The following is a 13,059-nucleotide window of genomic DNA, read 5'->3' on the forward strand; positions in this document are numbered from 1 at the left end:
CCAATAAAAACCCGCATCAAACACGCGTTTGGTGGTATAAGCAGCACCATAATGGCCACCAGTCGGTCCCTCATGATAATGTCGCAAAATGCTGCGCGACTCGGACCCAAACACGCATCTCCTAATAACCTGGTCCGCACCGATCCTAAACAAGTACGGATCCTCCCAAATGTAGTGCTTGACATCCGCAAAGAATTTCTTCTTTTGCGGATGCCCTCCACAAGGTCACCTGTAGACAAGTAATTCGCCAGATCAGCGAACCAGGGAAAGCCTTCCTCGTGGGCTTTCAAAAACATCAACGCCTCATGGGAAAACTCATCCCCAATCCTATCCTTTCGAGTTTTCTCTATCTCGGGGCTCTCCAATCTCGACAGATGATCAGCGGCTACGTTCTCAGCCCCCTTCTTGTCCCTAATCTCTAGGTCAAACTCCTGAAGCAGCAAAATCCATCGAATAAGCCTAGGCTTCGCATCCTTCTTCGCAAACAAGTAACGAAGAGCCGCGTGATCTGTGAAAATAACAGTCTTCGATAGCACAAGATAGGAACGGAATTTGTCGTACGCGAATACGACTGCCAGCAACTCCTTCTCCGTCGTGGTGTAGTTTTCTTGGGCGTCGTTTAGGGTCTTGCTAGCGTAGTAAATGGGATGAAAGTGTTTCTCCCTACGCTGCCCTAGAACGGCCCCAACAACAAAGTCATTGGCATCGCACATGATCTCAAATGGGAGGCTCCAATCGGGAGCAATCAGAATGGGATCACTCACTAACCTCTCCCTAATCAACTCGAAGGCCCTCAAACACTCATCGTCAAATACGAATGGCCTATCCTTCTCTAGCAGCTGGGTCATCGGGCGAGCAATTTTCGAAAAGTCGCGGATGAAACGGTGGTAGAATCCCGCATGACCCAAGAAACTCCGAATCGACTTCACAGAAGTAGGTGGCAGAAGCTTGGAAATAACATCAACCTTGGCCTGATCAACCTCAAGCCCCGCCTGTGAAATCTTGTGCCCTAGCACAATCCCCTCTCGAACCATAAAATGACACTTCTCCCAGTTAAGCATCAGGTTCGTCTCCTCACATCGAGTAAGCACATGCTCGAGATTACGCAGACAATGATCGAAGGAACTCCCAAACACAGAAAAGTCATCCATGAACACCTCCATGGAGTCCTCGATCAACTCGTGAAAGATCGCCACCATACAGCGCTGAAATGTGGCTGGAGCGTTACACAACCCAAATGGCATGCGTCGATACGCGAAGGTGCCAAAAGGGCATGTAAATGTGGTCTTTTCCTGATCCTCTGGTGCAATAGGAATCTGGAAATAACCTGAGAATCCATCAAGAAAGCAATAGAACTGCTATCCTGACAGTCGCTCCAGCATCTGGTCAATGAACGGCAAAGGAAAGTGATCCTTGCGCGTGGCATCGTTGAGTCTGCGATAATCTATGCAAACTCGCCAGCCGGTGACGGTCCGGGTGGGTATCAACTCATTCCTATCGTTGACGACCACTGTCATACCCCCCTTCTTGGGGACCACCTGGACGGGACTCACCCATGCAGAGTCCGAAATCGGGTAAATCAGTCCTGCATCCAGCAACTTAATCACCTCTTTCTTCACAACATCCTGCATATTAGGGTTTAGCCTTCTCTGAGGCTGAACCACCGGCTTGAACTCCTCTTCCATCAAGATCTTGTGCTTGCAAAACGAAGGGTTAATACCCTTGATATCCATCAGCTTCCACGCAATAGCGTGCATGTGCTCTCTCAAAACACTCATCGGCTTCTTCTTCTCCTCCTCCGTCAATCCAGCAGAAATGATGACGGGTAACTGAGATCCCTCGCCCAAGAATGCGTACTCCAGATGAGACGGCAACTCCTTCAACTCCAAGGGCGGGGGTGCCTCAACAGACGGTCTCTCCTTCGGGATCTCCTCCTCCTCGATGACCTCAAACACCTCGAATCTAGGGGAAGGCTCGGTAGCCTGCAACAGAGGGTCCTACTCAACATCTAACTCAGTGACCTCACTCCCCTGATCATCCATACTCGCATCATGCGTATCAGACGCATCTCTCCCAGAAATCTTGCTGAGAAGGCCACCCACATGTGACATAAGAGTATCAATAAAGTAGAGAGTGTCATCATGCTGACGGGTGTGCCTCATAGAATGTTGGATATCAAAAGTGACCTCATCTTTATCGACACGAAGAGTCAACTTGCCATCATATACGTCAATGACTGCTCGTGCAGTGGCAAGGAATGGATGACCTAAGATCAACGGGACCTCAGAGTCCTCATCCATGTCGAGAATGACAAAGTCCACGGGAAATACGAACTTGTCGACTTTCACCAATATGTTCTCCATGATGCCCCTAGTATACTTCACCGATCGATCGGCGAGCTGAATACTCATGCGCGTAGGGGAAGGCTCTCCTAGGTCAAGCTTAGCGAATATGGAATAGGGCATGAGGTTTATGCTAGCACCTAGGTCAGCAAGCGCATTGTTGACAGTAAGATTCCCAATCAGACATGGGATGGTAAAGCTACCAGGATCAGACACTTTCTTCGGCAGCTTGTTCTACAAGACGGCAGAACACTCCTCGCTCAGGGTGACAGTCGACAGATCCTCTAATTTCTTCTTATTCGTAAGAAGATCCTTCAAAAACTTCACATACTTCGGCATCTTCGCCAAAGCCTCGACGAACGGGATGTTCACATGTAGCTTCTTCAACATCTCCATGAAACGACCATACTGCTCCGCGTCCTTACCCTTCACTAACCTACCAGGGTAAGGGGGTGTCGGCTTATACACCCTCATCGGCTCCTTCTCTGGCTCCTTCTTCTCTCCTGAAGACCTGCTGGACTGTGCTGTACTTGCTGGGCGCAGCCTAGGGTGCACTTTGCCAGCTGGTGTCTCCATCTCAATCTCCTCATCGACCTCCGGGTCCTCGTCAACTACCGGCTCGACCTCAACAGCTCCTCGTCCGCTCCTAGTGGTAACAGCCTTCGTAGTGGCGTTCGGATTTCCAACAGTGCTACTAGGGAGACCACCTTGAGGTCTCTGGTTCAGCTGATCGGCCAGCGAACCCACTGTCCTCTCCAGGTTCTGTAGTGCACTGCTCTGACTCTTCATGAAGGTCTCGTGCTCCATGAACCTCGACTGTGTCTCCTGATGTCGAGTATCCTCTCGCGTGATGAACTGTGTCAGCAACTGCGTCTGCTTGGCTAACGTCTCCTGGTTTTGCCTCAGCATCTCCTCTATGGTCGGGTTCTTCATACCCGAACTCGCTCCTGCTCCAGCATCCTGAAACAGACTCTGACGCGGCTGAAACCTCGGTGGGTTGTTGTTCCTCCAGCTGAAGTTCGGGTGGTACTTCCAGTTCGAATTGTAACGCTCCCTGAAATTTCCTTGATTTCGATTACCCACAAACTCCACCTGCTCTGGTGTCTCAGTAGGGCAATAGGACACGCGGTCGTGTCATGCCTACCAGTACATATCTCGCATAGCTGCTCCTTCTGTACCTTCATATCACCCACCTGCTTTTGCAAAGCGTCAATCTGCGCTTGCATCCTGGTGACCTCATCGACCTTGTGCACTCCTCTATGTGTAGTAGATGAATCTCTAGACTCAGGAAACTCGTAGCTACTCATCGCTATATCCTCGAACATATCCATGCACTCATCAGGTGTCTTGGCGGTCAGCAGATTGCCCCCAGCAGTAGTATTCAGCATATTCCTCGTAGTGGGCGTCACTCCATGACAGAACCTCTCAACTAAAGCCCAATCCTCGAATCCATGATGAGGACACTTGAGTAGTAACTCCTTGAAACGCTCCCATGTTTCGTAGAACGAATCTCCCTCCTTTTGGCGAAACTCTTGGATCATGCTCCTCAGACGAGCGGTTTTAGAAGGGGGAAAGTACTTGCCTAAGAATTTTTCTTTCATACCGGCCCAGGTAGTGATGGATCCCGCCGGAAGGGATTCCAACCAAGCATGAGCGCGGTCAGCGAGCGAGAATGGAAATAGGCGCAGCTTGCAGGCATCCTCGGTGACACCTTACTCCTGGAATGTGTCGCAAATAGCTGAAAAGCACGAGAGATGGACATTCGGGTCCTCAGAAGGTAGTCCATGGAATTGGATGGTGTTCGTAACCATTGTGATGATCTGGGGTGGAATCTGCCAGCGATTGACACCGATGGCGGGTCGGGTAATGCTGGAACGAGCATTGGCCGCGTTCGGCCTGGCGTAGTCTGCGACGACTCTCCTAGCTGGGGCTTCGTTGTCACCCATAGTAAAAGCAGAAGATGAAGTGTGTACCTGACTAGCTCGGAAAATGCGAAGGCGCTCGTGGAAGTCTCGCTCGGGCTCAGACAAAGCAGCAAACGAAGGTGGCCCCTGTGAACGAGTGTGGTGCATACAATGAAGAAAACTACATAAAAAAAGACTAAAGGAAATCTAACCCTAAAGGCACAAATTGCAAGCAAAAGGCACCTAAAGGAAATGAAAATCTATGAAAGCAAATAAACAACTAAATAGACGACTCGGGTCGTTCTCTAAAGTGCCAGTGTCCCCGACAACGGCGCCAAAAACTTGATGTGTGAAATTGTAACTATTAAATTCGAACAAGTTTTAAAAATGGAATCACAACCTAAACCACACACAATCGGCAAGTGCACCGGTCGCAGTGTAGTGTAGATGGCAAGACCGGATATCAATCCGTGGACACTATATGCAAACTCTAGATAATGAACCTTTGTCGAATAAAAAGTCAATTTTTAAGGTTGATTTTGAAGTGATTTTTAATAATTAAATAATAACTAAATTAAATAAGAAGACGTAAGAAACAAAGCAAGCAAACAAAGCAAACACGCGAGCAAATTGTGATCAAATATATATGAGATAAAGGCTACCTAGGTGTCGAATCCCTAGAATCACGCAATGCTAATGTGACAATGATAACGGCTAAATATCTATTTCCCTCAATTGACCCCCCGCTAGAGATGTCCCAAATGAAGAAGCAAGACTAAATGTGAAGTGCTAGAACGAACCGGCTCGAGCTATCGATACCAAATCCTACGAAAATAGAATCCTTTTGACCTCAGAGACAGTTATGTTAAGAGAAGATCCCAAAATCGCAAAGCAAACCCAACTTTGATAATTGAAATCCTAGGAAACCTTAATTACGATGCAATAAACGAGCCCGAGCTATCGGTCACCCAATCTACCCACCAATAATTAGCTAATAACCTAGCTCACCCTAATCGTCTTTCGAGTCACAAGATGAGGATGCAAGTTTTAATATAGTGATTTGAATTATTAGTCAACTTGGTCAATTTCTCAACACAATACCTAACCCAAAAATCCTAAGATCAACGAATTAAATTAAATCCTATGTCTAGGGGGAATTTCTTCCTGCCTAAACCGCTGAATTTATTGACTAATAAAATAACCAAAACATACCAACATGCAATATCAAGATCAATATCAAAGAAAAGTTATGTAAATCACATCAAATAACCGAAAACATGTCACAAACGCATTACAATCCTCTAGTTCATCAAAACCTAGGTAGCTATAAAGTTTAGCTACTCATAATATTCAAGAAAACAACTGAACAAAGTCTGAAAACAACTGGAAACATGGTTCAAAGTGAATAGAAACCGAAAAACTAATGTTTAACGAACCTGAATTGCTCAAAACTCGAACCGAAAGCTAGACTTTAATCGGTTTGTTTAGGACTGGCAAACAGGTTGGGTCGGGTCGGGTCGTGGGTCAAAACCTGTTCGGGTCGGTTAAAAAATGTTTCTTAAATAGATTGTACATCTAGGGGCAATTTTGTCGGGTTGAAACAGGTTAAAATCATTATACCTGATAACAAGTAACAGTCTAAAAACAACGAAGCTCCTGGTTAAAATCCGGCATTTCGATAGTATGATGAAGAATCATGTTAGTAACGTAATCATTCGAATTCGGTCCACCGACAATACAAATCAGTAGAAGATTCTCACAGTAAGCACCCGCAATAGCGTTGAGAACACCAAGTCCACCAGCAGTGAAAGTAACAACACAAGCACCGACGTTACGAGACCTACAACATATCAATCAGATCTGTTGTATCAATACAAAAAATTGCAACAAGAACTCAAAAATAGATCAAACTAATACAAACGAAGCAAAAATGTACCGTGGATTCAAATAATCTTCATATTTGTTGCTGCAAAATAAAATAAAACATATATAAAGCAGTAAATCAAAATTTTCATTAACATACCACAATTATCAAAAAGCACCAAACTTTATCTTTTTGTTTGGTTTTCTAACAAAACCCTTGTTTTCTTCTTTGCTTATTGATTCATAAATTAACCAAAAAATAAAGAAAAACAATATAAATAATCCACGCAAAAACATGAAACCAAAAAATGAAAGAAAAACAATATTAATAATCCACTCAAAAAACAGCAAGCTTGTAATGATCATAATCCAGGGTCTTCATCAAGAAGATCAACAAAAAGTTGAGCTACATATCATATGAAGGTTCATATAGACTAAAAACTAAATAGAAAAAGTAAATAAAAAACTTTAACCTGCTGAGAATTTGAGGGGATGAAGGAGAGGATGATGATATGAATCTTGTTCATTTATAACCCTTCAATCAACACGTTGAAACATGTTTATTTGCTGCACAACAATTCCATTTTCATCTGATTAATTCACTATCAACTATCAGTATCACACATCCCAGCCTCTTTCTATTTCCACACTGTAAGTGAAGAACAGGAACTTACGATCAAATGCTTCTCTAATTTCAATATTTCATGCGAATCAAACAGTAACATAAACAAAGAAGATCAATCGAATACATTCGCATTACAAATTTTAAAATAGAAATTCGACAAATTGTCAAATCACAGAACACTTACAGATAAAACATCAACTTTGAATGTAGAAAACAAGATAAAAAAATTAACAGATTCTATAAAATATTTGAACAAGGAGAACTGAAACAAGATCAGGAACAAGAATAGGAACAAACCTACAAAACGGTTAGGGTTTCTTCAAATCGGTGTTCTACATCTCTAGTATTCGTCATCCCAGTGGAGAGGGTAGGGTTCCAGATCGAGAGAAAAAGTTAGATTGGAGAGAGCGTAAATTAAACTTCGCTAGGGTTCCAGGTTGTAATGGGGATTTGTATGGTACAGGCAGGGGATGGGAGTGGAAACGAAGGGACGTCTTCAGTTTACAGGCTATAATGAATTTGCAACGGTGAAATCCCTATACTAACCCTGAAGTGTCTTAAAACTTTGATTCCACCCCCTCTCAAATGGCTTGATGTAGCTTGTACATAATGCTTTAAAGTTTGTAAGCGTGATGAAATTACATCCTTGTCCATCACTTCTCCTTTTTATAGTATTATAGATATTGAATTACGAATTTGAATTTGAATTTCACCTTCAGATCTAAACTCAAATTATCTTCAAAACAAGTTGACGACACAACATGATCACCCGAATTCGTTGAAGAAACATCCTTCGTTGAATTTTAATGTGTGCACGTTTAATTTTTTATTAGAGACTCGTTATTTATTTACTTATGATGAACTTTTTCACTTTCGTGTTTATAATAAAGTGTCTTGATTATTTATTTATTAATATTGATATTAATACTAACAATAGTATAACAAAATATAAAAAAATAGCAAAAGTATTATAAAATAAAATAACATTAAAAACAAAAGGTTTTCTCTTTCTTTCCTCTGGCGACTCTCTCGTAACAACACCAGCAAGCCCTTGAGTGCTCGACGATGAGGACTCAATCTGGTTAGTGTGCGAGGTTAAATCGATATGCTTACTGGTAGCAATCTTGATTATAGCGTTCATTCTAACTAGTTTCTGTTTCTTGTTCATTCACCTTATGGGGTGCTGTGTGTCTGTTCATCTGCCATGACTGGGAGAGAGAAGAAGGTAGTTGGGTGGACGTCCCAACTAAACAGAACTACAACAAGAAGGGTTTACATGGGGATAGAAGCAGTAAAGGGAATACAACGAAGTTTTACGTCATAAACCTTCCTTATGGGTGCAACCCATGGGATGTTTCTGATTTCGTGAAGGTGTTTGGAGAGGTGGCGGGAGTTTACATCGCCAAGAAAAAAGACAAAGAAGGCAGAAAGTTCGGGTTTATCAGTTTTAGGAATGTGGTGGATGTTAAAGAGATGGAAAGAGCGCTTAACGGTATTAAGATGGGGGGGGGGTCAAAACTAATGGTGAATCTGGCTAAATTCGCATCGGAGAACATGGGCAAGCATGAAGACGTTCCGGTGCAACACAAGGACAAGAACACGACGTACTCCAAGCCGGCACAGGAATATAAGTTCCACAATCAAGCTTTCGTCAACTAGGGTGGGGGTAAACTCTTCAGTGAATTATTCTCCAATCATCAAGATATTGCTGGGGGTTCAAGAGCGCAGGCAAAGGTGGAGGAGAAATCCATTATTATCCCGGACGACATAACTGCGTTTGAGGAGCTATTGGGTAAAGCTCTGGTGGGTAGATGCAAAGACTTAGGGACACTACGTAACCTAAATTCTCTTCTTGCCAATGCTAAAGTTCCGGGAGTTTCGCTGAGTTATCTGGGAGGCCTTTCGATGCTTCTAAAGTTCTCCGATGATATTGATGGAGTCAATTTTCTATTGAATCACTCAGTTTGGGATCCTTGGTTCTCGACTCTTGATACATGGAGTGGCCAATCCTTCCCATTCGAAAGGCTAGCTTGGGTTAGGGTGCAAGGCGTTCCTGTCCACTTAGCCGACAACCATGTTTATGATTTGATTGCTGGAATGTTCAGTAAGATCGTGCATGGATCACAGGTCACGACGGAAGATGGGAACTTGTCAGTGAGCTGGATTGGTGTATTAGTGGGGGACGGTGAGAGGATACACGAACACGTCACTTTGTGTTGGAAGAATAGGCAATTCAGGGACTGGATCGAGGAAGAAATCAGTGATTGGGCCCCGGATTGTGTCGGGGAGGTTGAGATTCCGGATGAAGTCGACAAATCCCCGGTGAATTCGAAGTCGGATAATCAGAAAACTTTGGTGGTTGATGAAGAGATTAACGAAACTTCTGTTCCAGTGAATGTTCAGGAAACTCCAGTGATTTCACCGGAAGGCAATCAGTCTATTCCGTCAGAAGTCGAAGAGGTAGGGGGAGTAAATGCTGGAGGCAATATTGGAACAAATATGAATCATAACCCTAGCCATGCGGATAACGGTTCACATTCCCAATACGTGGGATGTGGGGCCCCAGACACCAGGGAGGCGGATCAGTTTAATAATAATGGTTTATATTTTTTTAAGTCCGCAGATAATTCTAACAGGCCCAATAAGAGGTTATCCATATCCAGGCCCAGGGTCAAAAATCATAACAGAAACAGGATCTCAAGCCCACCTTCGGAGGAAAGACCTAGAAAAAGGGCAAAAGATAATGAGGAGTTCCTTTTTGACCTTAATCTGAAGGCTAATGATGGTCCACAGGTTACTTCCCCTGGCACTTCTTTTCTCGGCAATTTAGAGGCAACAAACTTAGAATCTAGACGGAATCACGATGATGAATTGTTCGCAACCAGCTCTAGACCCCCAGACGAGAACAACGGGAATGATGTGCAGGTACGAAATCAGGATGAAGTGGTCAACGATTCACTCGATTCTCGGGTTAACGAAGAAGTAGAGGCAACCATTATCATGGGGAACATTTTGGGGGTTAACTGTAACAACTACAACAACCTTATTAGAAATTCTATCACTGGGGAAGGCAATAATGAAGTGCTCCAATTAATGTATTGTCGCTCAACATTAGAGGTACTCAAGGGGGTGTGAAATCTTCATGGGTAAAAGAGCTCAGGTCTGTCAACAAAGTAAGTGCTATCGCCATTCAAGAAACCAAGGTTGGTGCTATCTCGAGATCTTGTCTTGTTAGTCTCTGGGGTAATAAAAATTTCGAGTCGGCTTGCTCGGCGTCGGTGGGGCTTTCAGGGGGTGTGGATCTGGGATCCTAAGGTGATTAAAGTGGAGTCTGTTGTTCATTACGTGGGTTAAGAAGAGGAAGTCAAAAGCTTGTTTTTTCTCAAGATCGATTTCGAAAAAGCATATGACAACGTGAGTTGGAAGTTCATGGTTAACATCCTCCATCAAATGAGCTTTCCGAACAAATGGTGTTCTTGGATTATGGGTATTCTAAAGTTGGCTAGTTCGTCCGTGTTAGTTAACGGGGCTCCTACGTTCATTTTTAACTGTGAAAAAGGTACGAGACAAGGGGATCCACTATCCCCATTTCTGTTCCTTGTTGTGATGGAAGCTCTTTCTTGTATGTTTACGCAAGCTAGAGAGGCCGGGGTGATATCGAGTATTGCTACTCCTAACAACGGACCGAATATTACTCATCTTTTGTACGCGGACGACGCCATTATGGCAGGGGAATGGTCAAAAATTGAGGTCACAAACATAGTTAGAATTCTCAGATGCTTTTACATTTGTTCGGGCCTTAAGATTAACATTTACAAATCTAATCTTTATGGTATTGGTGTGGATATGGAAGATATTGAGGTCATGGCCAACGAGGTGGGATGCAAACCGGATTCACCTCCTTTCAAGTACCTTGGTCTTAAAGTGGGAGCCAATATGAGCCGGATTACAAACTGGCACCCTGTTTTAGATACTTTTTGTGCTCGTTTATCCAAGTGGAAGTCTCACATGTTGTCGATAGGGGGAAAGGTGGTCATTATTAAAGCGGTTATGGAAAGTTTACGTACATACTACTTCTCGCTTTATAAAGCTCCTAAGAAAGTTATCATGGATTTCGAGGCTTTAATCAAAAAGTTCTTGTGGGGAGGATCCGATGAGGAGAGAAAAATGCATTGGGTGGCGTGGGATCGGGTTGGGTGTCACAAAAAATTGGGAGGCCTCGGTTTAAATAAACTTTAAGAGGTCAACTCGTCCCTTTTGTCGAAATGGGGATGGCGTTATAAAATGGAAAAGGAAAATCTATGGAAGAGAGTTATTGACGCTTTGCATTTTAGTAGGGTGGGATGGGAGTGCATCCCGTTCAAGAAATCCTTAAACGGAGTTTGGAGTAGTATTGCTAAGGTGTTCATCAACTGTTGGTGCATACATCTGTCGTCTTCGTCTTGTATCGAGTCTTGTATTTAGATATGTTAGATCAGGGCACGTTGTACGAGAAATTAGGAGATTTAAGGTTTAGTTAGTGTGATTTCGCTTGAAGGAGGTGATTCCGCTTGAAATGACTTGTGTCATTTTCAAGCGAAATCAACAAGATCTGATTCCGCTTGAAATGCTCATTGTCACTTTCAAGCGGAACCTCATGCACTATATATAGTTGCTTCAAGCGAAATCTCTGTAACTGTTCTGGATTTGGATACCGAGGTGCTGCCGGTTTATCCTGTGATTGTAATTACTGTTATATCAATTTAAAAGCTGTTTAAAGTAATTTGCAAGCTGTTTCGAAGTCTATCTCTCTGTTTCCGCCTTTGAAATAGATAAAAACTCCTCTGATCGACTCGTTTGGGTCACAAATCGATCCTACAAGTGGTATCAGAGCTCAGGAGGATGAGTTCTTACCGATTCAGCTTAAAATTTCAGTTTTATACACCTTCTTTTCAAAATTAACAACTTTTCACGGTTAAAATGGGCTCATTTTCTCACATATTGTGTAAAACTGTGTTTTAACAAACCCTTGAGAGTTTCAGAACAAAATTCGGTTTAAAAGTGGTAAAAATGGACTGAATAGGTGATTCCGCTTGTACAAGTACCTTCTGATTCCGCTCCAAAATTGTTATTCCGCTTGAGATTTTCAAGCGAAATCAGTGATCCCGCTTGAAAGTAGTTATTTCGCTTGAAAATTCAAGCGAAATCAGTTATTTCGCTTCAAATACCCTGATTCCGCTTCAAATTGTTATTTCGCTTGAAAGTTCTAATCTCGCTTGAAAAGTTTTGATTTCGCTTGAACAGGGTATTCCGCTTGAACAGGGTATTCCGCTTGAACAATGCTGTTTTTGAAAAACATGTTACCGAATCATGGAAGAAGAGTTCTATAACGCGTTTGCTACATCTTCGACTACTCCGTCTGCCATTGCTCAAAACATGAACTTAGAAAACGAAACCGGAACTTTGCAGAAACCCCCGAAACTTATGGGAATTGAGGAGTATCATGGATGGAAGAATCGTTTTAAGAACTGGGTTCAGGCAAACCATCTGAGAGCTTGGGAAAGTATTGAAACAAAGTATGTTAGACCACAAACTGCTTTGAGAGTTGATAAAATCATTTCAGAATTCACAGACCAAGAGAGAGACAGTTATAAAAGAGAGAAAATGATGATCAGTCTTCTACAACTAGCTGTCAAAGAAGACATCTTTATTTTGCTTCAGCATGATGGGAGTGCATTTTCGATCTGGGAAGCACTTGAGAAAAAAATTGAAGGAAGCACAGAAATGCTCAAGAGTAAAGCATCTTTGCTAAAAAAGGAGTTTGAGTTGTTTACTAGTATGCCTGGTGAAACTACAAAGACTCTCATTGAAAGATATTGTCATCTTGTGCGTACCATGTCTCAGTTAAAAATGACTAAAACTCTAGCAGAATGGGTTGAAAAGCTAGCTGACGCTTTACCGCAGAAAGAATGGGGTACTTATATGATGATCTTAAAAAATTCTGGAGAGTTTAGCAGATTGTCGATTGGACAGTTTATTGAAAAGCTTGAGGCATAGGACCTTGAACAGCAGAAGATGGCCAGAATGAAAAGCTCAAGGAATCAACAAGACATCAAATTGTACTACAAAGGAAATATTCAAACTGTTGAAGCAAGTCCTAAGATCCAAACTGCTTTTAGTGCAGGAAATTCATCTCGATCAGTCAGTCAAAGTTCAGTCAACACTAGTGGATTTTCAAATGTTAATCCTCCAAGTGTTCAAAGTGCAACTGTTGGCAGTGGGCATATGATTCAGTGCAATGTGGCATTGCATCTTCAAAATGGACAAAATTTTTCTTAAGAAGTTG

The 13,059-nt window shown here is 42.8% G+C and overlaps 1 protein-coding gene, 1 long non-coding RNA gene and 1 other non-coding gene across 4 annotated transcripts; 1 reads left to right on the forward strand and 2 right to left on the reverse strand.

Annotated features, from left to right (window-relative positions):
* Nucleotides 1-2,576: 2,576 nt before the first annotated feature.
* LOC118485760 lies at nucleotides 2,577-3,883 on the reverse strand. Its single transcript, XM_035982197.1, has 2 exons — nucleotides 3,521-3,883; nucleotides 2,577-3,434 (listed from the first exon to the last, which is right to left on the reverse strand). Exons 1-2 carry the CDS (start codon nucleotides 3,881-3,883, stop codon nucleotides 2,577-2,579), a joined length of 1,221 nt encoding a protein of 406 aa, XP_035838090.1.
* Nucleotides 3,789-3,895, forward strand: LOC118486237. The gene has a single exon (XR_004878089.1). It is a non-coding gene; the product is annotated as a small nucleolar RNA R71 (small nucleolar RNA).
* A 1,857-nt stretch (nucleotides 3,896-5,752) lies between these two features.
* LOC110935103 lies at nucleotides 5,753-7,247 on the reverse strand. 2 transcript variants are annotated; one of them, XR_004876103.1, is made up of 5 exons: nucleotides 7,032-7,247; nucleotides 6,583-6,758; nucleotides 6,183-6,212; nucleotides 6,007-6,086; nucleotides 5,753-5,902 (listed from the first exon to the last, which is right to left on the reverse strand). It is a non-coding gene; the product is annotated as an uncharacterized LOC110935103 (long non-coding RNA). The 2 variants fall into 2 exon arrangements; XR_002588871.2 differs by having other exon boundaries at nucleotides 5,753-6,086; nucleotides 7,032-7,246.
* Nucleotides 7,248-13,059: the final 5,812 nt, after the last annotated feature.

Source organism: Helianthus annuus, chromosome 13, assembly GCF_002127325.2.
Source record: "Helianthus annuus cultivar XRQ/B chromosome 13, HanXRQr2.0-SUNRISE, whole genome shotgun sequence".
Classification (NCBI taxonomy): Eukaryota; Viridiplantae; Streptophyta; class Magnoliopsida; order Asterales; family Asteraceae; genus Helianthus; species Helianthus annuus.

Excerpts from the sequence above, each read along its gene's own strand:
- LOC118485760 (XM_035982197.1), bottom strand. The coding sequence starts at position 3,883 with ATGATCCAAGAGTTTCGCCAAAAGGAGGGAGATTCGTTCTACGAAACA. Across the intron at positions 3,435-3,520 it reads AGCAGGTGGGTGATATGAAG|GTGGAGTTTGTGGGTAATCG; the intron begins GTACAGAAGGAG and ends ACACCAGAGCAG.